The 27817-nt window shown below is 32.4% G+C and overlaps 2 protein-coding genes across 2 annotated transcripts in view; one reads left to right on the top strand and one right to left on the bottom strand.

Annotated features, from left to right (window-relative positions):
• Positions 1–17: 17 nt before the first annotated feature.
• LOC135126698 (uncharacterized protein) lies at positions 18–27815 on the bottom strand. The gene is made up of 9 exons (XM_064052788.1): positions 27503–27815; positions 5683–5750; positions 2013–4765; positions 1551–1958; positions 1365–1502; positions 1178–1306; positions 987–1130; positions 636–869; positions 18–583 (listed from the first exon to the last, which is right to left on the bottom strand). The coding sequence occupies exons 2-9, from the start codon at positions 5708–5710 to the stop codon at positions 530–532; spliced, it is 3888 nt and encodes a 1295-aa protein (XP_063908858.1). The 5' UTR covers positions 5711–5750; positions 27503–27815; the 3' UTR covers positions 18–529.
• LOC135126701 (uncharacterized) overlaps positions 9809–27817 on the top strand; it is a 35643-nt gene continuing 17634 nt past the window's right edge. The window contains exons 1-2 of the mRNA XM_064052793.1: positions 9809–9882; positions 9941–10041. The gene's annotated coding sequence lies outside the window, so the exon portion shown is untranslated. The remainder of the gene's footprint in view (positions 9883–9940; positions 10042–27817) is intronic.

Below are 27817 nucleotides of genomic sequence, written 5' to 3'. Positions count from 1 at the left end.
TATTTAGTAAAATATACTCGCATTCATACAATTTTATTTCTTTTTAATCATTGAACACAAGCTTCTGTGAATTCAACAACATAAATCTCTATAGAACGTAACAGCTCAACAAATTTCACTACATAATAGTTTAATATTATACAATAACAATAAACTGTCTATACAAAAATAATACACTTTAAATCAACTAAATAATACATGCATAGAGAGCAATATGACCTTTATATACATGAAAATACATATTTACATAGAATTGTGTTTGTTTTCCAAATTAGAAACAGAATTGAACAACACATAAAATTGTTGGTCACTATTCCAGAAACCCAATTCCTAACAGATAGTAATATCCAGAAATGTAATCTCGTTCGCTTCTATTAAAGTTATGTAAAAATAAATATCTTTATCTACACACTTTAATCTTATTAGCATGTAAGCATCCTTCTGACAATTCACACACTCAGTGACCAAAATCTTAAAAACAAATACATGTATCACAAACAAACGCTTTAAATTTCTTTTAATAAAATATTTATAACGAATCTAAAGCACCCCCTGTAAGTTTAGTTGCATAAAGATTGATGACCTGCAACAAACAATAAATCAGCTCAGTACATAAGTATTTTTTATTTACATACCTTGTAAATAAATGCATATTGTTCCTTCGTTTGTACTGCACTAGCCCTGTCTCTCCTAATCTTATACACTATCCTGGGTACATCAATAAGACGAGTTTGTTCAAATTCTCTTATAGCAATATCACAAGCTATCACCACCCCTGTACGTCCCGTTCCAGGGCTACAATGAACCACCACAGGATTCAGTTCGTTTTTGGTCATACCATTGGTCAAGTTTCCATTCGTAACTTCCTTCTGGAAAATGTATTAATATTATGCAACGAACTTTTATGTTTTTATTTTAACACGAAAACAGAATAAGAAAATAAAACTGTGTTAAAACAATTTGTTAAGAAACGACCATTTTTTTACCCTATCTAAAGAAGACGACTTCATGTAACTTCGGGCTTCGATGAGGAAAGCTATTAGAGAGTTGGCTTCTAATGGTACCCCTTTTTCAGGCCAGCCCAGATACCAGAAATGCGTGACTTCTCTCCAACTGTTGGAAACCATATTCTAAAAAATAAAGTTGATGTTTGGCTTTGTGGTATGGAGATATCTACCTTTAGTTGTAAACTGGAAATTATATATTTGTCTTTCACTTCGCGTTTCTTCAGAGTTACCTGGAAGTCTCCAAAAAGTCGATGACAATCTAAAACTTCAGATGGCGGAAGGTAATCTACACATTTTTCCTAAAGAAAAAATTTTGGTGTTTACTATGGTTTTTACTTTATTGGCGGAAATACTTACAACACCGTTTTCGAACAGGTGAGTTAACATTAGAACAACTTTACACTGTTGCTCCCAAATCATCCTCCAAAAATCATCAACTGTATTTTGTAGAGGAGCCTGACAGGCAATATAATACCCTTTTGTATTTTTGGGTCCCTAAAATTACACAACTTATAAAAATTCCCAACAAAATTTAAAACGAACCGTAACATAATTAGCATTGATGTAATCGCTGTTGGGATAACCATCAATCAAACTCAAAAAAACACGTGTTTCAGGAAGGGGTATAACATTAGCGTATCTGTTCTTAGTGTCACACCCTTCCGGAAGTTCGTTAGTTCTTGCTGTAATTTGTGGAATTTCCTCAAATTCAGCCTTAATGTCCTCCAAGTTAGTTGCAAATTTTCCAAGAGCAGGAAAATTTAATGGATGACTAACACAAACAGGGTCTTCAAAAGCAGGATTTCCATATGATCTTTTCGAGCCTCTAAGCATTCCTTTCCTTCTCACACTGTTGTAAACTGATACATTATCCATACTATAATCGTCGAGGCTTACTGGAGTACATCTTTGACCATAATTAAACCGCTTTTGTCTTTTGCGCATAATAACCTGTACAAAATAGAACATATAAATTAAAGGTTGTACATTACTGTCAATACATACCAAAAGACCTGCTAGAAGTATAAGACAAACAGCTCCTATTGAAGAAATAGTAATAGCAGCAATAGTTCCACTATTATCTTCAGGTGGATCGGTATTGTTAGTACTGTGTTCGTAAAAGTCGGACGCCATCGCATTATATTCTGTCGTATTTTTTATATCGACAGAATAATCAGTGTGTTCGATATGTTTAAATTCAGGAACACCGGGTGTATGAGTAACAACTCCCGCAGTTGGTTCAGGTTCTTCAACTTTTATTTGTTTAGTAGTTGTTTCTATGACTTTTTCTGTGGTAGTCTCCAGCAAAGTTGTCTCCGACGATTTAACTGTGGTAACTTCCTCGGTTATTACAAATGTTGAAGGTGTAGTAATGTTTTTATATACCATTTCTTTGGATGTTCGCACAGTATTTTCTGTAGTCATAGTATTTTTTCCAACCTCAGACTCTGAATCCTTTTTAAACACAACCTCGGTAGTAGTTTCTTCTTTCAGTGTTGTAATTGAATTTTCACTTGTTTCTGTAGCAGTTGCCGCTGTACTATCGGACAGATATGTGGAAGCAAATGTTGTATTTTCAGATTCTTCCGATACTGTGGACAGTTCAATTTCAATGGTCGATGATTCAGTTTCAATAACTGTCGTTGGTTCAGATTCAATAACTGTCGTTGATTCAGTTTCGTACTGCGGAGAAGAAGTGGTCTGAATGTCTATATTTGTTGTTTGGACAGTAACTTTCTGCCATGGCGAAATACTTGTTTCAGTTACAATTGAAGTGATTGTTTCAACTTCCGTTTCTTTCGTTGCATTAATAATTTCTTTGAATTTTGTTGGCAATGTTGTCGTTGTTTCAGATGTGACTGTCTCCGATTTTGGAAAAACTGTCGTTGTTTCTGGTTCTAGAATTGACGGTGTTGTTACTTCAGGCTGGGATGAAGAAATTATTGTTACTTCTGGTTGAGATGACGAAATTGTTGTTGTTTCTTGTCTGGATGACAAAATTGTTGTTGTTTCTTGTTTGGATGGCAAAATTGTTGTTGTTTCTTGTTTGGATGGCAAAATTGTTGTTGTTTCTTGTTTGGATGGCAAAATTGTTGTTATTTCTATATTTGATGACATTGATGTTGATCCTAAATCTAAAGTCGAAACTTCTGTGTCTGGTTCTGATGAGAATGTCGTTGCTTCTTGTTTTGTTAGCAGGGTTGTTTCATTTTCTACTTTTTTTAGTATTACTGGTTCAGTACTACCCTCTGAAAAGGAAGTTATTTTAACTTCTGGTACATTTGTTGTTATCATTTCTTGTGGCACGTTTGTTGTTATTGAGAATTCTGTATTCACAGAAATGTTATTCTTTTCGAAATCCTTTTCCTCATTTGAAATTATCGTTTTCGGAGTCAACGTTTCTACACTTTGGTTTAATTGCCCTTTTAAAGGCACTACGCTTTTTGGTGGCATTTCCATAACTCGACTTATATCTTCAGAAGGTGTAGCTTCCGTGGTGGTGTTTCGCATTGAGGGTGGAGGTTCTACGTGAACTGGAATAACTTGATTTTCTTGCAACAACTGTTCAGATTTCTTGCTAATATGATTAGTGTCTATGGTAGATTCAGTTCTTGGAACATCATTAAAAGTAAACAGTCGTTTACCCACTTCTATTGGTGTTCCTTTGGAAAGTGTTTCGGGAACTATTTCTGTTTCACCTTTAGGTCTTGCTGTTGTTGTGACAACAGGATTAACAGCCTTAAGAGTTTCTGTCTCAATGTTGTTACTCAAAATAGAAATATGACTGGAATTCTTATTTGATGGGGGTTTAGTAAGAGTAAAACTTTTCCTGGTCGTTAAGATAATACTTTTACTCGTCGAACTTTCCGCGATATCCAAATCACCTTTAGCCGGTATTAAATTGGATAAAGTAGAACTCTCCACTTTCTTCTCATCATCTGGATCTTTAACAATCGTGTTATTTCCACTATCATCTTCATCTGTTACAGTTGTGTGATTATAGAAAGATCGAAAATGTAAATTTGTTCCAGCTTCGACTACAAGATCTTTGTGCAAAGAGTTTTTGCTGCCTGTATCGTTGCTAACGATATTTTTATAATTTATGTAATTCAAGTTGGCTTTGGTATCATTCTTCTGCGTTTCGTCGTAAAGTTTGTCGAGGTTAATACTCTCTTTGGATTCAGATTCAGACGACAATTCATGCGAATCATCAATATGTTCCAGCTTCTGTTCTATACTATCTACCGCTTCTTTATATTTTTGATCAAAAAGTGTGCTCTTCGGGGTTGTTAGTTCCGCATCGAAATCAAAGTGATGCACAAAGTCGGAATGCTTGTGTGTAGTTGCATGAAAATTAAAATCAGGATCTATGTATTTTTCAGTGTCTGGTGAAACAGGCACCGTGTAAACATTGTTCTTATTGTGGAAGTCTTTCGATACAAATTTTTCTATGTCGATTGATCTCCCAATTTCTGCTTGAGGTACTGCCTTTTTAAAAGATTCAGATTTCTGTAATTTACCTACTACGCTATTTTGTTTATCTATAGTTGTGTTATGATCAATACTAAAATCAGTCTTTGGTTTATTGTTATCATCTTCGGTGAGATTCGCTACGACACTTTGAGTTCTGTTTTCAGTTTGAGCTTCTTGAAGTTTCTCAGTGGTCTGATTGTTTCCATTTTCACTGACTTGTCGAACTGAACGGTTTAATGGTGTGGTTTGAATTGACCAAAAGCATAGCAAAACCAGGACCGTACCTAAAACAGAAAAAAAAGATATTTTCTCTTCGGAAAACGTAAAGCCATAGCCGTCCCCAAAGTCGAAGAATTGACGGAAGCGGTGGTTAAGTATGTGTTAAATACCTTAACTGTATCGACATGGCGTCTGATACGCTTTTTTAAGCTCATTCTTTTTGATTAGGACAATGACACTGCAGACACGGTACAGTTAATTATATTACTCTCGAGCTGATTTCATGTCTATTCTAGTATGGTTCTTGAACTATATGACCATACGTGTACACAGCAATTCTTGTGGTTAATAAGGACTTTGAATTGTGGGTTAAAATTGTGCAGAATTCCATGACAGGTTTCATTATCATTGTTATTCCAACCCTGACCAGAAAACGTTCTCACACAAGAATAGTAAATAAAAGGAATGAATATTACATCAAAGATCGCAAGACAAACGTATAAAATTATGCAAAGGCGAATGTACAGTGCAGTGAAATAGATTTCAAAATTGACGTTATTACTGCAATTTATAGGGATTTCCACACGCATTTAATGACAGCTCAACAGTAATTACTGCTGATAAATTTGTGGATGACGTAGCTGGAACTTTTTCATTAAATCCATAAACTGTATATTTTTAAGGAAGCAGTATTCCGACACAACAGAAAAACAAATGCAAAATGTTCTTGCACATATATCAATTAAAGTTAAGTCTAAAACCGGCTATGCAGATTAAATAAGGATACTACGTGGTAAGATTTTAGTTAAACTATTTTCTCAGATGTGCTTGTGTATATAAATTGGACACTCATTTGAATTGTAAATGAGCAGTTAACACAAACGTTGCTAATTTAGTAAGTTTCTAATTAGTCAGAATGTCAAATGTCAAATAAAGTACATCAGAAGCGTAATCAGAATGATAAAAGCTGTTAAAAACATACCTAGCATGAACCGAACCGTGAAACCCATAATGCTGGCATTGTTACTACGATCACCAAATGTTGATTATCTGAAACCAAATAAATTCATTTCAACTAAGTTTTTTGTAAAAAAAATATATTATTATTCTTGATAAGATTAGATAGAACAATATATATAAAGTAGACATTACATTCCATATTAACTTAGTATCTCAGTAATTAAGTACAATGTGTATTCTACCCACTTACTTTTGACGTATTTGTCAAAAACAGCCATCAATATCCGTACTCACTTTTAATTGACTTCAAATAAAGAACTCGAAGGCCAATGTGGCTTAAATACGCATCATTCAAATGCAAATTTTTTCATACACTAATAAAATAATTAGTTTGAATTGAATAAATGCGAAGAGGTTTTTTCCTGCTCACTTACGTAACTATTATATCTTTAATCATGTAAATTGGTTTATGGCTGACGTAATTAAAATGTTATCAAAGTCAGTCACCGAAAATTATTCTTTTAAATACTAAAATAGTGCAACAAATTGAGTTTATTTGACGTTTATATCGCCTCTAGTAGTGATGTAACCGTAAATCAAAACATGCACTTCTCATTTGCAGTGCGGTGTTTTTGTGATAACAACTGTACTGTGTCCGTTATTCCAGGTTCGCAATTGTACACAAAAGATGACACATTTCTACAATTAGAGAGTAAATTAACAAAATTAACACACTTTATAAATGGCTCAAAGGACACAATTCTGTTTGTTATAGCTGAAATTAATTTAATTTTTTTACCTCTTTCCGCTTCGGAGCTATTTGTCCAAAACGACGGAGTAGATTCCTTATGATCGATGCTTACAAAACGTATCTCCTCTTTATCAAGAACCGTTCAGTAACCCAACGTAAAGACAGCCGCTTAAGATACTAGAGAATGCACATTTCCACTTCCACGTCTGCACGTGTTGAAGTCAATGTCAAATTCGTCAATAAAAGTAAAGAATCACGTGTATTGTCATTTCCACGGTAATGACCATCAACTTGCTTGATTTGCATTTCTACATCAAAATGTCAATAGTAATACACCCACAACACAATTTGCAACCATGTCCCACTTCTTCCATTCTCTCCTCCTACCGTATCAGTATGTAGGTGACAACATTTAAATTTTTTCATGCATACAAAACAGAATTCCCTTCTATTCGAGACTACGCTTAGACTGCATTTCCTACAAGTCTATGAAATGTTGTTCTTTATTCAATGATCTCCTAGAATACTGTTATTCCAAAAGAAAGAGCTCCGCATCCGCGAGCAATCAATACCTTTTGAATCAACAGCTACAGGCGAAAATAATACCGTTATGTTTGACATAAATATATCTAGGTGCTCATCATTTTCGCGTTCATGATTCAATTGCTCTGAAAGCTGGAGAGTTAGAAACTACATTTTTTGTAAAAATACATGTTGTGGAAAGTACCATTAAAATAGCATTAAAGTTTTGTTTGCGCTTTCATTATGTAAGCGCATCATCGATTTATGAGCAACGATGGTTCCGAAGAATGCGTTCAACTCTTTGTCTTTTTTGGGCAAATTGCGTAATCGGGAACAGTTCAACTATATTTGCGCTTATTTAATGTACGAAAAATGCGCAAAAGAGAAAGTACGGAAAAATATAGAGCAGGAATTTGAGTTTTACGGTTCGTGTCGAGTTACAGTTAAAGTAAGTGAGTAATATTAAGTGATTATTTGCTATTAGAAATAAATAAAATGGCACGTTGTTAACACGCATCCTCGAATGAGCATTATTGGCATTTACAGAGTGAATGGTTTTTAATGCCAGTACGACGGGATACAAAGAGATCCTTGAGGCGTCAGCTATATGTTCCAAGAAGAAATTGTTGCTGCAAAACAGATGATATTAATAACCTTGGGCCTCTACGTTTAATTGATTTTTTAACATACACGTTTTTTGCGATTATAATAAATACAGATTTATTTGCGACAAACATTTTGTTTGTGTGCTTATGCTTATATAACGCGGTTGTTGGGTTTTTCCGTTGATTTGAAGCAAGTAAACAGTGCGATGCAAAAATATTCCATATATAAAAATGACTAAAAATCCATACCGTCTGTATGTAAAACAACCTTCTTTGTATGATGGAGAGCCCCACCTTCACTGCATTTATTATTCAAAGAGGTCTTCTTGCATTTATAAACGTACAATGTAACTAACCTTTAATGTTTTCTCTCTCTAGAACGCAAGAGGTTTCTTCAGGCAGTTCTCGAATTTCGTAATAATTTTGTGTCGAAACTAGTTATCCTATTGCGAATGATATTCGATGATATCGGCAAGGTAATAATATAGCGGAAATACGCAAGATAACAAAAAACTGTGCTTAAATTGTAATTGTTATATCAACACATTTGTTCGATAGTGGAAAGTCGTTATATTTATTATTCACACTGCATCTATAAATCACCAAATTGTGAGAGACTGCGGTCAATTCACGGAATTTCTCTTACGTCTAGAAAATGTACTGAAAGTTTTTTTAAAATTAATTGCAGACAATTATCTGTCTTAAGACCCGCAGTTAACAGATGTGGTCATTAAAACTCGGAACTATTAAGAGAGAATATCACCAGCTAAAACTTTTCTAAATGAGGTTAAATGTTGAGTTACCTCTGAAGATTATCAACTCAGTTCAACGGAATTCATTATGGAAATTTTTCCACGGCGGAGTTTTTATTGTTTCGTTGCATAATACACAAATTTAAAACACGATCAAGATGACTGACTACCCTTTTGTAACCTCATGTTTTCTCCCGATGAGCGTAGTTCTCCATCCAAACAAAAAATCTTAATTGTTGTATTATTACTAGAAATTAAATTTCTGATTAGTTTTCAGATTGTTACACAATCTTGTCATAGTCAACCATCTGAAAATTAACTGTAATGTGCTAGAATCATTTTTTGCATGACTAAGAATAATCCATTGTAAATAAATTGCCATCTTCTAGCATTACAACACAGCAGCGAATTTTATTTCAAGCTGACTAGTTTATGAAGAAGGCAAAAAGTAAACACGGAAAAAGCCGGACAAGATTAATTGCTTCTCGAAATCGACGATAAAAAGTACCGAGCTTAAATAAATTTATTGATGAGATTTCTTTAAAAAATTTGCCTGCAGATAAACTGAAATAGATATTTACCTTCAAATCTTTAGTTTGGAAGCTCAATGGACGTTGGTTCCGAGGTTACTCAAGGTGATTTTAGTTTACAACGTCATAAAAATTTGTCGAATTCTTGTGTGCTAAATATTTTCACCAAGTTTTACAAAACTGCCGCGAAATAAAATCATAAATACCGGAGTTGATTGCAGTTATGTAATTAAATTTATTCATTGTTTTAAGTTTCGATTTATTGATTTAAATAACGGAACAAGGTTTTCAAGTATGTGAGTCAATCGACAAGAAAACGTTTTCTCAAGAGCAAGAAGCAGTACTTGGTTGGATTATTTAACAAATTTTGCATCAATTAATAAAAGAAATCATTATATTGTATCGTATTTCCATGTAATTTTCGAAACCCTAATCTTTTAAGACGCATTGTTTACTAAAAGAAAGATGGAATGTGTACCTATTGTACATAATGTTACTCCTAAAAATACGAAGAAAATCTACCACTTGATCGAATGCGTTAAAACTAATGTTTTGTCTAAAGATTTAAAAGAAAATGCATAAACTACTCCTAGATGAGCATGATTTTATGCCAGCCAATAATCAACATTATTTAAAATAAAAATATATTACCTCCCCTTATTTAAAAAAATAATAATAAAAACACAAAAGCAGGTTTAGACTATATTCCATATTTTGTTTCAGTATGCACCAAAGAAAATCCAACATATTTTTGTTTTGTATGTTTGTTCACTACTCCCCTCCAGAAAAAAAACCTTCGCTTTCGGACATAACTAATACACAACTACAATGTCTTCATTAACCAAAACATTGAATATTTTAGCTCTATATCTTCATTAAAGAAAGTAATAAAAATACGACTTTAATCTTATAAAATAAAATCACACAAATGCAAGCAAGAATTTCAGTATAGGTCTTAAAGGCGACAAAGTTAATCACTTAAGACACATGTCCCAACTGCCCAGGGTGAATTTTAAGACAGTCAGTGGAAAAAAGCAGAGCCAGGGATGGTATGCTGGTCAGGTAATAGTAGCAATAGCAACCAAATACAATAGAACATACGTTGAATGTGCGATTTCAGATAACCTAACAACGTCGCAATACTTGAAGAGCCAACACCAAAAGATCGCGGGTTGAAGCCGACGCTGTGAGTCGGATGGGCTAGGAGGTGAAGACCCCGTGGTGAGTGACCCTATTCTGAACTACTGACGACGGATAAATCAGGTGTGTCGATTTTCATATTTATGTTTGAGGGCGCAATACCGAACCTGCACTACACCATCATATTTAGGGGCAAATACAAATCTGTAGATTGCAATCAATTAGTTAAATCGTCACTGATAATGAATTCATCTCGCCATGAATTTGAAAGTTGTTTCAACAGAACTTCCCTCGTTCCTGAAATACAATGATAATTTTTTTTGAGTCACCCTGCACACGCAAATCCAAAAAATATTAATGGAATGTTAAATCACACGTACAGACTCATCATATTTTGTACATTTTTGATAGGATTTATTCACCAAAATTTTGGGGTGACGTCATCAATTTTTTAGGGGGGATGAGCAAATACATTTTCATAAAAAATTTACCATGCTTATGATAACTCTAAAAGATCACCAAGATTTCAAACCATTCGGTTTTGTAGTTCCTGATTAAATCAATAAAATAAATTTACGTATTCATTAATTTTTTTGAGTCACCCTACATATGCAAATCCAAAAAAATATGAATGGAATGATAAATCACACGTGCAGACTCATCATATTTTGTACATTTTAGATAAATGTTATTAATTTTTTGGAGGGGATAAGCAAATATATTTTGACTAAAAATTTATTACGCTCTTTACGGAGCATAATAAAACATCCGCAAGATTTCAAAGCATTCGGTTTAGCAGATTCAAAATTAAATTGCAAAATGTTGTTTTATAATTTTGATTTTTTTTCCAAAAATCTAGACGTTTCGGGTAAAAACTCTATTCGGAGTCATAAACTACATGTTTAGGACTATGTTATTTATACAATTTAAAACCCATTTGCTATGTACAATTTTGAAGTGACGTCATCGCATTATTGATGGGGATGATTAGAGAAATTTTGATATTCCTAATATAAATATAAAATTTGATAACAATCAGCCTAGTACTATCGTAGATTATCTGTCTGATAAAAATCCGTGATGGCAGACAGAAACGGGAAGACCTATTTCTTCGTCCTGTAGGGATTATGAAAGGCCGAAAAAACGTAAAAGTAGATTACAATACTTCCCGAGCGTAAGCGAGATACAAAATATCAAAATAATAGTTTATTCCAATCCTAAATAACATCACTGAGGGATTTGTGAAAACAATTTATTATCGTTAAAACTGCTCAAAAAAAATTCTGTAGGTTGACTAATTTATATCGATTTTAACATTTGAAAACTTTGTAATTTTGTAGTAATTTTATTATAAAAGAATTTCCTGTTACATAAAAAAGTGATGTCTTCACCAATTAACTACAGAACCATATATTAATAATAATGGTATTCCACGTATTACATTGAAAATAATAACACTCCTGTTTTCAACCATAACATTTTATCATAATGTCACACTAACGTCATGTTTATTTAGTAACACCATTTATTGTTGTTTTATAGTAAAAAATATATAATGTCGCACTATTTTTCAAGCTGAGTTAAAGTGTGTGCTTACACTTTGCATCAACTGTACTAAAATGATAAACTAGCATTCATCAACAACTCACTTGTTGAAAGATAAAAAATTCAAACGGAATGTAATTTAACCTATGTATACCATAACAATACACCATAACACCAAAATTTTAACTGAGCACCGACAATGATACAACATTCACACTCTTATGTATTTAATGTAATAAAAACATTTCCATCTTACGCAACAAAAATAAAAGAGTGTAAGACCAAATCAATGTGTTCAATATCAGTAGCTTTGCCATTTAAAACGTTTAAAATTGTGGGCTCATCACGTAAAACTCACTTCCAAATTTATTCAACACTAACTTAAAACTTGACTTGAAAATTTGTACCTAAGTGTGTTTAATTTATAGTTGAAATAAGACACCGTCGTTCATTTTCAAAAAGATATATATTTTTTAATGAAAATATATGTGCATACCTACTTACATATATTAGAAATTCTCTGATATCATGTTTTATATATGTATTACCTAAATATATAAAACATAAAAATTATTGCAAGATGTGGTAGGGTATGTATACTGATCTGATGCTCAGTTCTCTTAAGCAACTCATAAAATTGTAAAATACACCAAATGTTTAGTTTACTAAAGGCTGGCTGCGCGCGGCGATTGAAGAATTTTTGTGAATTTATTCTGTTTCTGTAAGTGAAATAAGTGCAAGGAAATAGGTATGAACCATATTTTTGAAAAAACACTTTAAAATTTACATTAATTGATAAACAAGTGTACTACATATTTTAACTGTGAAGAAGTGCTCACAGTGCCAGATCAACTGGTTTTTACAAAGAAAAAATATTGATACTTTGAAATGTGGAGTAACAAAGGGTTACAATATGTAGTTGTAAACTATAATGCTAATTTTTGAACAAAAATGTTATCTAAATTTGAAAAATTTTACTTAAAGAATATGTTACCTTTGTTCGTTATGAAGGATAAAAGGTTACATTTTAGAATTTTGTTTTTATATGCGCTCACTTCTTTAAGTTATGTTATATTCTGTACACTGGTAATTTAATGTATTTCATGTTTCACCATAGCACTGCTATCGACCTATTCTTAACAAAATATTTGATACATTCTTTACCTAGCTAGGAAAATAGGGACTATTTGGAGAATGACTAATTTTATATTTTCTCGACTTTAGTAATGCGTCGAATATGAAAAATTAGATACCCGTTTCCGTTCTCTTTTGGCGGTTTTATAAGTTATTGTTACCATAGACCAAACGAGTGCGAGCAAAAAGGCAAACCGCCAGAAGGATGGTGCACTTGAAGCTCGTGTGGGAACGATTAACTTTCAGAGGGCTACCTGTACTGTTTAAACTGGATCAAATTCAGGCATATCAAGTAGTGTTCACGTTTATACTACACATTGGATATATGACTTTATAAACGTAGTTTCATGAAAAAAAAAATGAGAGGACAATAACTGTTAACGTACAAGACATGTTTAGTAAACTGCAACCTAACCATCACTAAATGCAGCGGGAACGCGAGCCTATGGGCCACTTGAAGTTACCCCTACTAGTCCGATCTCTGGTTTGAAAATGTGTATAGTAAAATATGTATTTACATAGACGCGGCTTATTAATCCAACCTTATATTTAAACTTGTGCATGTGGATTTTTTGTGAAAAAATCGAAATTGGATTAACATGATTACTCATTACACAGTTGTACACATGAATAAAAATATTCTCTTCATTCGTAAAAATTTGTCGTTATTCCAAATGAATAATTTTTACATTCACTGATAAAATCTTATTTAACTTATATTTTATATATATAACAGATTATTATCTACCTTATTATTTTCACTATGCGCATATACTATCTGGAGCAATTAATATTATTTCTCAATATAATAAAACTTGCCAAAGCAACTCGATCCCTGGGGTGGGATTTTGTTTCTACCAGTACCATACGAAGTGATAAATGACAAGGACGAAAATATAAATTTCAGATGGGAAAGAAAAAGACAACCACATTTTATCGGTACCGATATTTTATCGTTATAGAAACAAAATCCCACCCCTGATAACAAGCGCTAACGAAAGCTACAATAAATCAGTCCACGTGCACTTTTTGATTCTTATTGTATATTAATTTTTGGATTGTTTGCCGGAACCAACTGAATTTTTGAAATGGTTGTTAGGCTTGCTAAAACAATATTCAAAAACTTCGTAACTGTCTGACAAACCGTCTATTAGGTACTAGGTAGGAAATAGTAAAATTACAGTGACCGTCCCCTATAAACTGTGAGTTGCGAAGTTATGGGTACACATTGTGATGATAATAGTAAAAAAAACTTACTGCGCCGCGTTTTTCAAGAGTAAAACAGCGTTAAATCTTAAAGCAAAAAATTTGATACATCTATAAGTGTATCGAACAACTGATGGGAAACACTTTGGAATGAAAAGGTAATGAAAACTTTTGTAGATCATAAAGAGTGCCACACAAGTTTGCCGTTTGTGTATCAATATTCTTGTATAAATTTTCGCCTTCGTTTCATAATGGAATACCAGTCTATCGAAGGTTTCAAGAACTTTACGTATTTAAGACGTTGAATCATCATCGCATAGAAAGAATTTGTAGAGTCACTTGTGAGTCATATATAAAATGCCTACATAAAAAATATTGACTAAAATCCAGTTTTTTAATTCGTGTGTAAGTTTAAAACCTGCACGTTTTGCAAACATATAAAACGCACCTGATTGCATTCATAATTCCCTGGCAGCAAATTGCGGTCAATTTAAACTGCAACTACAAAGCTCAATTTAAATATCATCCATTCTCTTCACGTTGCAAATGTCGCACACCTTGAGCTAGTCACGATTTTCGTTTAAAATTCATGATAATACACAGAACGAGTTATATTTTTCAACCTCTTCTGATTTATTATTATTTGATTGAAGGCACTCCTCATTCTAAGTAACAAAAGAATTTTTTACACTCGTAAGGCACGATTCGCTTCATCGCTTTATAGCAAGAATGGCGCAATATAATTGTCGAATAGTTGTTTTAACTTAAATAATATGTATGTAATAAGCAGGAAACCTATGTTTGATTGTAATCCATGACTCCATTCACACCCATTTTACCACAATAAGTCACAAGAAATTCTCACGAACAATGGAACTAACGAAAGTGTTCCAAACACTAATATAACACTTGTAATTTTATTTTTACTCGGTGAAGCAACATTATCTAACTACTCGCACATTACATAAAGTCGAATTTTCATTTTCATGGTTCATTATTTTTTTATGTAAGAAGCGAATTTTTTACTTTGGCGGTTATTATGCAAGGGACATATTAGCATTCCAACAATGAAGTTGCCACACTAGAAAAATAGATTTTTTGTGCAAATTTCGTATACAAAATCTTACCGAAACCAAGATATACCAAACGCGGCCATTAATTTTATGCAAAATTAAAATTAAAGTCAATAAAAACAATATCGTGACAACTAACAATCATAAAAGTCACTGACAACTTCCCGCGCCCCTGAAATACAATGAAACAGCATTTTCGAAAAATTATAAAATTTGATTTTACGAATTTTATTTTTTATGAAAACCCCTATAAGCTGAAATAAACATTTGTATGTAATGTTAAAGTAAATGTAAAGAAGCGGGCTACGCGTGTGTTTCAAATGATTTTTTACAAAATTTTGCGATGACGTCATCAACATTTTTGCGAGGACACGTATACCAACTGCAGATTGTGCAGTGTAATACTAATAATTACAGCATTGTATTCCCAAATTTTTCAAATCAAGTGAGCCTTTCCTGATTTGACCAATAAGATTAATTGAATCGTTCATTATTTTTTTTAGCCACCTGGGTAAACAAATTCAAAAAATATGAATGCAATTACAAATTACAAGTAAAAAATCATAAACAGATATACTTTGATTAAAAATTTATCATGCCTACAATAACTTCAAAACGTCTGTAAGATTTCAAAGCATTCGACTTTATACATATTATAGTTTCTGATTTAACCAATAAAATAAATTGAGTCATTGATTAACTTTTTTGAGTCAACTTGTATAAGCAAATCTAAAAAATATGTGCAGTAGTTGTTATACAAGCCACGATATCGAAATACTACCTATTTGAGTAGGTACCCTTGAGAGGCAAGGTAGGTATTGATACCGCTCACTTGTCACTTCCTTCGCTGAAATAATTTCGGGGACCCATGTTTTGTGAAAATTAATACAATGTTAATTCTAAATTCTTCGTAATACGTTGTTGGATTAAACTGTGCAAAAAGAAATACTGTTCTGTTGTTGTCTGTGAAATGAAAATAATTTTTTAGTAATTTTGTGCTGCTACATTTAATTCTAATTTAACAAATATGGATTACTAACATTTGCTTAATCATTTAAAATATTGAAATTATAACATTTAATAATTTCACGCCATTCAAGACTATCGCTGTGTAAGTTAATGTTCTGTAACTAAATCGATAGTTTTCGGGTCAACTTCAAGTTGATATACAATCTAAGGCACAACCTAAAAATTCTACCCCTTTACATATAATGATTTTTGCGGTGTTTTACTTTGCACCTTCGTAAAGCAGTGAGCCCACCTTTACATTGGCCACCTCGTTTTCTTAGCATCAGACGCTGACCCTGGAAATTTGTGACGTAGTTTCCCATATAAACATGTATAGATTATTAGATTTCTTTTAAGATATCCGTAATCCATGCAAGTAAACATAAATATGGAGTTGGACTATTAATTTGTAAGTAAGTAGAACATTCCGCGCGGTACACATCAAGTGAGATTCAAAATTAACAAAATTTTGACACGATTTTATTAATTTTTCGGCAAGCAGGTAGAGAAAACTTTGGATTAATATCACTCAAAAATAAAAACTATCTTCATATTAGGCGTTGAATAAAATAGTAGCATGGGTGTCCCACAGGTCTCAGTCTTCTCATTTACTATCGAGCTCAGTTGTCTATCTATAACAATATAATAACAGAATGATATTTGGTAAAATGAAATATGCTACATGACATTTCGCCAAAAATGTTATGTATATGTTATATGTATAACCTATCCATCTTTTGATATCTCCAACTATTTTTCTAGTTAGCAATATGAAATTCCACATTTTCTGGAGTTTGAATTGTTTAAAAATGAACGCAATTTCCTAGGTTTAATGAATTAAACAACACTTCTAGAGAATTGTCATTCAATTGTCAAATCCATATCTATACTGAATTTATTTTTACTGCATAACAGATTAAGATCACACTTAATTGAATCACTCATTGGTTACTCATCTAGATATTGATAAGAAACAGGAGTGTTATTTCATACTGTTAAACTAATTAAAACTGTCTTGAATAAATTTTACATATATTATTAAGTATCGCACTTGAAAAATCAAAATGTCATTTAACGTTAGATTATTGTCTTTAATATTTATACCACGCCGAAAATGTGACTTGCCGCGTCGTCTTGACCCATGTTCGTATTAAGGCAGAGTGTTCAGGATCTTAATCTAATGCTGTGTTTAATCAAGTAAGTAACAGTTAATTCAATCACGTCAAAGTGTGTGATGCGTCGAAGATAAAGATCTTGTAATTCTATCGCTTGACTTGTTTTGAAAATTATTGTAACTTACTTCTTATTCTCCAAAAAAAATATTTGCAAGGGCAATAGGTAGGTATGTATGTGTATTAAAAAAGAAGGAATAAAAGAAACAGCATATAAATAAGCAGCAAATTTTCACCGTTTTTCTTTTATTCAGAATGATGGGATAGTAGTTACCACTGTATTATAAACTTTAGTATTTTCTAAAATGACATCATAGAACAACAAGAATCAGCGGATTCGAAGTTATATCTACTACTTTATCTAATTCAAGTGTGATCGATCAACTGAAGCTTTTGTTTCTGACATTTTTGTAATATTTTTCGATTTATAAAAAACATTGTAAGTTACTTTAATTCTGTGGCACTAATATGAACAATTTTTGACTTTTATACTTGAAATAGCAAATTTCATTTGTATTCCCAAATCACTTACAAGCGGAATTGTAGGTGCTACTACGGGCGAATGCACTATTCATCAAAAGTAATCTAATACTACAAACTACAATACTAATGCAATAATATTATGATATGTATGTACATCCATCTTATTATTCTACTCGAAATTGTTACAATAGTGCATACATTGATAAGAATCATACGATACCTCCCGCCTACTCAATGGTAACAAGCACGATGTTTGTTTTGGTAGATAAGGCACGAAACGGGTAAAGGCTCCGGACACAAAACTATTTCATTGATACAAAAAAATCGCCTTCAACTTATACCATTACTACATAATTTTCGTAATATTCACTCGAAAACCTTATTAAGAAATATTTTGCAGTGTCTGTTGCTACAGAGAGTAGAATTTCAGAAGGACAAAAATTGTATGGTAGAACTAAATAAAACGTAAAGCTGTCGACAAATACATCAGATAAATTCATTATTCCCATCTTTTAAATTTTAAATGCAAAACATATCTGTTACAATATTTTGACAATTGCCTCCGTGTATTATTCACATTGGAACAGTGCTTACAATTTAATTTGGTAAATGTTAATGAGGATCTACCAAGGTTACGCATAATAATGAACAGGATAATAATTTATTAATGTACATTTCTTGTTATTAGTCACAGTTCGCCATTTTCCACTTTCGAACAGGATCCAAACCTACTTTGACAGTCTCGTATGAAAGAAAATTTCGCTGGTAGGTGTGTCGAAAAGGTGGACTAAACAAATAACTTAATTAAATTACATAATCGTCGCTGTACGATTCGTCCATGCTTCGTTAAGTCCATTTAATAGTTAGTGATTAACATTTCCTATCTTCCTAGAGGAGAAATCTCCATTTTCAGAGTAAACCGACTTCTTTTATTTACTCTTGAGTTGTTAACCGTAACTACTTTCAAATAACTTCCGCAAGTAGATAATAAAACGTCAACGGTACCAACATTTTGCATAACTGATGAACTGTCAATCTCAGAACTGTTGTTTATCCTTCCCAAACGAACCATTCTTGTCTAAAATTAGGCAAGATGGGCGGCTTATTGTAATGAGATATTATTAACGTGCTAATTTCTTGAGTAATGAACAAACCAACCATTATAGAACACGTTAATCGAAACATATTCAAGGTTTCAGCTTTCATTTACATGATAGCTGCAAGTTTACTGAACTGGGAGATATTTTTGCTACGCAACATTTCAAAATTACGCATCGCACGTTGAAATGATTGGCCATTACGTGACTAAATTGATAAGTTAGAGAAGAGTGACCTAGTCTTCGAGTCGTATTAAACCTGTGACGGATGCCTCAAGGGAAAGTGTGGTTTCCGTTTGATTTAAAAGGCCATTGGCCATTATTATAAAGGCCATTTTATAATGTAGTAATGAAAAAAGTGGTCACAAGGATCTATCCATCCAGAAAACAATAACCATGCCAATGCTTGATCTGACAAGAAAAAGCCACAAGATTTAATAGAGGTTGTACTGTGTGGATACAATGTCTTTTCGTGGTTGAAGCTGAAACATTCCTAATTATGAGAGTTGAGACAAACACTGAATATCTTCTTTGCTAAAATGTAGCCTACGCATTAGTAAAAATGTGAAAGTTCTCCGACTACTCAAAAAATCACGACTTTGATGTCACTTATCTTTTATTTCAACGCAAAAACATTAATTAGTTTCTACCCACTATCATAATGATTATCTCCTCGATCTTGCAAGTTTACATGACCATGGTTAAATGATTTGCTTGGCAAGCTATGTGGTTCAAAGACATGTTTACAGGATGTTTCAAAAACTTAGAACCTTATAATTTTCAAAAATTGATGATTTAATCAATTCAATGCACTGTTTTGGCTTCAATGAAAGTTACGCTCCAAAAAAGAGCATCACAATAAAGATAGCGAAAATTACTGAAATAATAAAGAAAGTGTTTTAAATGGCACTAAAACTGAAACTATAACGGATCAAACATCAGGAAAACGACATCAAATCGTGAAAGTGCATTAAACAATTTATAACAACCGTTGTCATAATGATTAATCGACACTTTATTGTCACAGAAAACGCTTTGACTTACATTAAAAGCATGAAAATTTATTTTCTAATTGCGCAAATAAAAATCCATATTTTTTTGTCTTTTTGAATTGTTATCGCAATTAGGGTAACACTGCAAGAAAATGCACAAAGTGAAACTGTCTTAGGTGAATTTCTGCTCTGTTTCCATCACAAGGCGTGGACCAGTGAGCATGAAATGCGATTTTTTTACTCTTTATATAAGCCGAATATGGTTTTTTATATTTTTTATTATTTTTTAAATAACGCAACTCTTGCGTAAGTTTTTTGAAATTTATTACAAAAATGCGAATGCAATTTAATCTATCGGAAACCAACATAATGGTAATTTCAGCATTGGTCTTTTACAAGGTTAAGTGAACTATAGTTTAAATATTTGCACTTTTTAAGTGTTCATGGAATGTTTGTCCGTATTTCGGGTTATCGCGTTTAAAAAATATTTATTCTCGATCTTTAAAATCAGTAAGCCAGTGATAATTGATTCAGGTACATAATTGTATACTGTTACTGTCCACATACAACGACCCAGTTGTTAATATTCTCCGAGAATTTAGCTCTTTTTATGTTAATAACATTATAATATACAAAAATTAAATTATATGGACCAAATTATAATATGTTTTTCATTTATTTTCGGTTCCCAGAAAGAGTAAAAAATAAAAAATGCAACACAAGATGAAATTTCAAAAACAAGGTAAAAATATTGTGTGACAAGTGTAGTAAGTCGTTCAGGGTAAACATTAGTCATCAATATTTTGCTAAGCATTGCTCATTAGCATTACCCAACGAACGGTAATTTTGAAATGGAATAGCTGGTGAAATAAACCTTTTGTTTCGTATAAAACGGTCGACGTAATTTTTTATTGCTTTTCAAAAGCCTATCAAAAATAATAATTACACTTATTATTTATTCATATAATGTAATAATAAATATTTACAAAAATAATATATTGTTATTATTACAGCCGCTGATATGGTTTTATTAAAGATGGCAATTCAAAAGTTTCCATCGTTTGATTATTATTAATTATATCTTAATAATTGTAAATGGAGCTGTTAAACAGAATGCCCTCCTGTAAATACCTTCGTTAAAGTTTAGTTCTAATTACGTTTATTAGTTATATCATACTTAGCTGGCTACACGTGTAATGTGTATCTACTTCATACTATTTAAAAAAGTTGTAAATCTGCTATTAGATTCCTCAACCGTGAAATAAACAATTTAAAATACTGACAAACACGGACTTTTTATTACATATATTACTTTTTTTGCCTAATCATAATTAGACAATGTTACCCGAATGCAACATTTTCTGATAAAATTATTGTACACACTAAAATAGAATACTTATTATCTTCAAGGTAATAACTTAAAAAAATATGTATGTATATAGGAAATACCACATGATTGAAAAAAGTCGTCTAGTAGGCCATGAAATTTATTCTTAAAATAATGATGTTTGCATTGCCGCTATTTAGACTAAATTTTCATTTTAGGGTTGACAATTCTGAGCGTAAATATCTGTAACCACTGATAAGACTTAGGTTTTATAAATTCATATAGACATGAGTATTATAAACAGTTCATTTGTGTACACTATCACCAACTAACTGTATACCTCAAAAGAGCAATTCGATAAGAAATTTAACTGGTCCGGAATAATGGAAGAAACATATATTTGTTGTAACTGGATGAATAACATTTTTTGAGATAAATGACTGAATTTAGCTTTAGCATTACTTTCACTAAATATGAGATTAATCACAATAATAGCAAATAATTAGCGTAAAAACATTTAAAAAGTGTCATCATACGTCGCTTTCACTTTCATTTCCTCAAATCGTGAGTATTTACTTTAGCAAATGGTCCAGCAACTGGTTTATGGTTAAAATTTCAATTAACTAAAACGTTACAATTGTTTAATAATTACTCCTAAAAACCACAAAAATACGTAAGTCGGGGATATGTTCACATGAGTTGGCTGTCATAAGCTTTTCCAAATGATATTTGCTTCTGCTGAGAAAAAATGAACTCTGTCTTCACTGTACTACACTTTTATCTGGCGAGTGTTCTAACAAAAGGATTAAATTCCTGTGTGACTTTAAAAAAGTGTATCCAAGTGCGCCTTCATGCTTTGTCCGATTCAGTTGCTTGCCAAATTTAATAAGTAATCGATTTGTAATAAAGTCAGATTTCTTAACTCATAATCGTCACACCAACTTTGTAAGAAAAATAATGTTTTTGTTTTTGTCTAGCATCAGGTTGTAAACATAGTTTATAATCTTTGTATATTGTTAACCGCAGGAAAATAATTGTAATGCAATCTCATGAATTTGAGAAAGTATTTTTCAACAAATATTTGTTAAATCATTTTTTAATACATATGTCCAAACTCTTCTCTTTGGTATTTGACGTTAATTTGTAAATCGGGTACCGGGTTGCAAAGTTATGAAGAATTTCAGAGAAATTAGATAAACCGTATCTGAGATAATCAATACATTACATCGATTCATACAATCTACATCCTGTGACAGCAATTTTAGAAACTAAAATCATTTCCGAAACACCAGTGACATCTCATTTCGGGATATATTTTTCAGGAAAAATGAATTCAAACATTTTTTGAAATGACGTCGTGAATGTTCCCAAGCGGATAAATAATGTTCTGTAATATGCATTCAATGCTAATTATCTCACTGAATGTAGTTGTTTGTACAATTTATCTTAAAAATCCGATTATCCAATTATTCTTTTTAGAGCAACCCGTACGTGTACAACTAAACACCTTTCGATGATGGCATCAGTTTTTTAGAGAACATAAACAGACAAATTTTGGTTGGCATTTGATCATTTTGACGATAACCTTAAATTAAACCTCTAATTTCAAATAATGGAGATGATGTTTGTACTGTATGGCGAAAAGATAGACAAACGACGGAGATAACTAATTAAAGATTCCTCATTTTGCAACATGAAAAATGTACTTTCTTGCAAAAGATTGTTAAACTTGAGAATATTAGCATGCTGCGTTTTCACTACACTGTACATTTCAGTTTTTCACAAAAACTCGAATTGTACAGTAATTAACGTTTAAATTTTTCAACGAAATCTAAAATTTGGAAATATTTTTAACTCGAAGCAAAATACTATAATTTTAATTGCTTTGCAATAAGTCAACTTCAAAAACTATTGGAAAAATATTAAGGATCTGCAAAAAAACCTCCCAAGATTTATGTAGATCACGAAATTTGAAATTTTATACACAAGAACTACTTAAACTGCTTATGAAAAGAGTAGCCAACGACCAAAGATATAACGGATCCCGCATAAAATTTCATATTTCTCGTAAAAATTACCGCAAGGAGAGTCGCAATTAGCCATAACCGCCCTATATTTTTAGCCGAACTATACTACTGCATAATTTCTGATATCTTTCTTGTGGATTCCCAAGAATAAAATACTGCATTAGTTTGCATCAAAAAACTGCAGAAGTACGTCTTTAATGTGCAAGTTGTCCTGAATAAATTTTGTAAAACGTTTATTACTGTAAAACCGATGGATATAACAAGAGAGGTTTCGTGCTATTCTCAGCTTTTCTAGGCATCCATCTAACCGTTACTCTTAAAAAGTTAACAGTTTGCTCTTACTCGTTTAAAAATAGTTACGTTTAATCTTTTTCTGTAATATTCTGTTAATAATAATAATAATATTTATTATTATCCAGCAGAGCCAAGGTCCAAATTTGGATAAAACATGTACAGAGTATACAGATCTTATATATAAATCACAACTAGTACACAGTAATGGTACATTATCACTAGCTATTTACCTTTCTTAAAAATAACTTAACATATTAATATGGAGAATGTTAAGGGTCAGCAACTCATAGCAGAATATGATATGAAGATATTCTTAAAATACTGTTATTGTAATTATGTTTAAAATTGTTAAAATTGCTGTAAAATATATCTATATTACAATATTTAGATAGTTTGTTCTATATTTTGCACATATACCTACAAAAGGAAAGTGCATATGCTGGTTTATCTTAACGCGAAAAACGCATGCTAAAACAATTTTTGTTATTGATTCTTAATTTATTACATTGACTCCATTGTAAACTTATTTGTGTCTTGCTGCAATCTGCGGCAGTCTTCAGCACCCTTAATAATCTAAAAATTTTAAAATCGTCCGCATAGAGAAAAATATTACCATCAATATGCTGTTTTACATCATTGATCAAAAAAGTTAAATAAAATTGGCCCCAAAGTAGATCCTTGTATAACCTCACTAATTGTGGAAAATTGCGACGATGTATAATCTTTATATTCTACATATTGCGTACGATCAGTTGGTATGGATTTAAAAAGCGAAATTAGGCCATCACATAAGCCGAACTGGCTGAGCTTATCAACTAACAAATTATGATAGACGATATCGAATGGTTTCGATAAGTCAGTAAAAATTACATCGACTAGTAGACCGTCATTTAATGCATTCGACAAAATTTGAACAAACTCACATAGGTTTGTTCAAGGTGATTTGCCTTTAACAAATCCGTGTTGCCTATTTATGATAGAAGAGGCTGTGTGAGTACGTATAAAACATCTGCTAAAATACAATCAAAAATCTTTGCGAAATTGTTTATAATGGCTATAGGTCGATAATTTGTTGTATCCTGCTTATTACCTGATATATATGTTGTATCCTGCTGATTACCTAATATTGCAATTTATACCGAATATTTGTTGAATGTTTATGTTGATGTTGTCATTATAATCTTTACCAAACTACTTGTTTTGTGTATATCAACAATATCGCGAAACGAAGGTAACATTTTCAATTTATGCGACATTTACAAGGATTAACATTGAAATTCTTCACTTTAAATTCTCTTGTTTAAATGTATATGATACACACAATAGAAACTGAAAATAAATATAGAAATAAATAGAAATTGAAAATAAATATAAAAATAAATTGAAATTGAAAAATAAAAATATATGCAAGGAAAAACTACAGTACTAAAAAAATTAAATTCTTAACTCATGTTAGTTACTCTGACATTCGTTAAGAATTTCAATAAAATATCTATTTATTCATGAATTTATCATGCTGTGGTATATTTTAACCAGAATTCTTGTGCAGAGTCTGCCTCACGCGTCTATTGACTTCCACTAATTTTTATAAGGGTTTAACCACCCACCGTTGTAAACTTGTCTACTTACCCCGAGTAATACAGATGGCAGTAAAATTTTCATTACAGTCCATCTCAAGAAACCCCCTCCCAGCCATCTCGACTGCAACGAATTTGCAAGGGTCTTTACAATAAATCCATTTGACATACACCTTGTAAACTTTTATGACTTACACGGCTTAAGCCAAAGCACCCTTATAACTCAAAGTGACTATTGTATAACTTAACTCAGTTCACAGCTTAGTTATGGCAATAATGGACAGTAATAATCCTTGCGGTTCGGGTCCATAAAGCTTACAATAGCCAGTTTGACTTATAAGGGTGGTTTTGTTTAAGCCGCTTAAGTCATAAAAGATTTACAAGGTGTATGTCAAGTGAGTTTACTGTAGTTCAGCCCTCATAAAAATTAGTGGAAGTCAATAGACCCCTGAGGCAGACACCGCACAAGAGTTTTGGTCAAAGTATATACAGACAGAAGCGTTCCAGTAAAAATTATTTTAGGGGTTCACGTTTTACATTACTTAAACCAACCATAAATATAATAAACGAACAACCACGGAAATTGCAAAACATACCAAGTAAGTTGAACGTAAACTTAAATGTTGGTTGTTAACAGAAAATCGTTTCTTTTTGGGTATTAAATATCTAGAATTTTGCTCTTCGTTTGTATACCTCACATTTTTTGGTAAAGTTGGGTCTAAAATAGGATGTACCGCATGAACAACAAAATTTTATATAAAGGGAGGCTGTGTTTAATGCACGTGAGCTTATTCTATTTCTTTCCAAAAAGCAGAGTAGATCTCTCCTAGGCCTCTCGTCTAAAATTTTATTCTTCGTCCGGCGTTATGACACGGAATTGACAGAGCCTACACTTTTAAACCTTTTGTGCTACAATTGAACTAGTTATTACAAATGTAATCTATTTACATCCATCTGACTTTACGTCTCATTATTTTCATTGTTGCGCACATTTTTCAGTAGCATTTCAAGTATTCATCTCAGAAATTAAGATCACCTATTTGTATTGATGGGGCATTTACTTGTTTAAACTCCATATTAACTTGATGAGTAAACCAAGAAACTTTAAAAAATTTAAATTATTTTATTTGTAGACACTGCTACACGTGTTTCGGTATACAGTACCGTTTTCAGGCAGAAGAGAAACTGTGTGGCGAAACACGTGTATACTACGAGGTAAGCGCCAAATATTCTCGGCCTGATATATTTGCGATTGCTCGTCGAGAAATTTGTACAACTCATAAAAGACTAGAGGGTCCCCGCAGTATGTGTGTAAAATTTCAAGCCCCACTGCCCATTAGTTTTGATACATTTGAGGAGTAATATTTGAAAAATTATGGACTCATCATGCCTGTTTAAAATTGAAAATCGAACGGCAATCAAATTCTTATCAAAAGATGGAATTGCTCTAAAGGGTATTAAGGACAGGATGGTTTTTGTGTTTGCTGAAGCTTGTCCTTCACATTTTACTAAAAAAAATGATCACAGTTATTTCGCATGGGGTAAGAAACCCTTGAAGACGAACCAATCTTCCAAAAAAATCATGGCCACAATTTTTTGGGACTGTAAAGGAATGTTGTTGATTAATTTTAAAGGATGAAATACCACTGTCAACGCTACATATTATGCTTACTTACTGCATAAATTAGGAGAACGTATTTGGGAAAAAAGGCCGAGAAAATTAACAAGAGGCGTTCGATTGCTTCATGAAAATGCGCCCGTTCATACCGCATGTCTTTCTCAAGCTGCTATAGGGGCCTGTGACTTCGAGTAACTTGATCACCCACCCTACAGTACTGACTTAGCTTCGAACGATTATTAACTGTTCTCTAAGTTAAAAAACGACTTGCAAGGAAAACGTTTTGGACGGATAAAGAGGTGCAAACGGCAGTACTACATCATTTTAGTGATAAAGATTCAAATAATTTTTTTAAACGCATAGAGCTGTTAGTTGGACGTAGTTTTGAATGTATTGAAGTTAACAGAGATTATGTTGAAATATAAATATTTAATTTTTTTCCATCAGGTCTCTTTCTTTGTTAGGCCGAGAATATTTGGCGCTTACCTCGTAGTGTCTAGAAATAACATAATTTAAACTCTTTAAAGTTTTTTACTTTACTAATCAAAATGTAATACTCCATAGACTTACTATTTAATTCTAACTTTTGCAATTAACGTACCAAACAAAAAGAAGTACATAGATGTTTAATTAAAACTAAACAAAATCTGTTAAATTTTATCCGTCAACTCAAACCAAACTGTATTACTCAGAAGTCAATCAAAAGTCGTTCACTGATCACAAGAACAGTTCGAAGCACGAACATTAGTTGTCACGTTCACTATTTAGGTTAATTACTGATGAAAGTCTCATTGATTTTGCAACACACCGTATCCAGCGTATGACGTACAAGGAAACAAAAACATGACAAAAACACAACAAAGAAAAAACAAGAAGCACGCTAACACAACGTTATCAAAACACCTGAAGTCAAAGTACATTTATCGTTCATCTACATACATATACTTCCTCTTCCTGAAAATAAAAAAAAACTTAAAAAATTTTCTTACCATAGCAGGTATCCAATTTTTGACCAAGGACAATCGATATCGATTGGAAGTCTAGATAAACATTGATTACAAACGCACATACACACACACTATTCACAGGTAGGTAGATTTCCTCGCTCTTATCAAATTCCTGTGCGGCTGCTTTTTGTAAACAATAAAAAACGTGAAGATAACCACTTGTGGATGTTGAGAAAACACGCCGCGAGTCGGAGCCGAGCACAACGCGCCTCTACCTGCTCGAATCCGCCGGACAACTGATTAACAATGAGTCAGGTTTTATCATAGAGTTGTTATGAACGTGGTTACTTGGTAACA

Source organism: Zophobas morio, unplaced genomic scaffold (assembly GCF_036711695.1).
Source record: "Zophobas morio isolate AGI-343-1 ecotype UQ-CSIRO unplaced genomic scaffold, CSIRO_AGI_Zmor_V1 ptg000011l, whole genome shotgun sequence".
NCBI lineage: Eukaryota > Metazoa > Arthropoda > Insecta > Coleoptera > Tenebrionidae > Zophobas > Zophobas morio.
This window is presented reverse-complemented; position numbering and strand designations above follow the sequence as displayed.

Coding starts and splice junctions, on each gene's coding strand:
- LOC135126698 (XM_064052788.1), bottom strand. CDS start 5,710: ATGGGTTTCACGGTTCGGTTCATGCTAG. Junction 1,307..1,364: donor ACCTGTTCGAAAACGGTGTT/GTAAGTATTTCC, acceptor TTTTTTCTTTAG/GAAAAATGTGTAGATTACCT. Junction 1,131..1,177: donor TTTCCAGTTTACAACTAAAG/GTAGATATCTCC, acceptor TTTATTTTTTAG/AATATGGTTTCCAACAGTTG.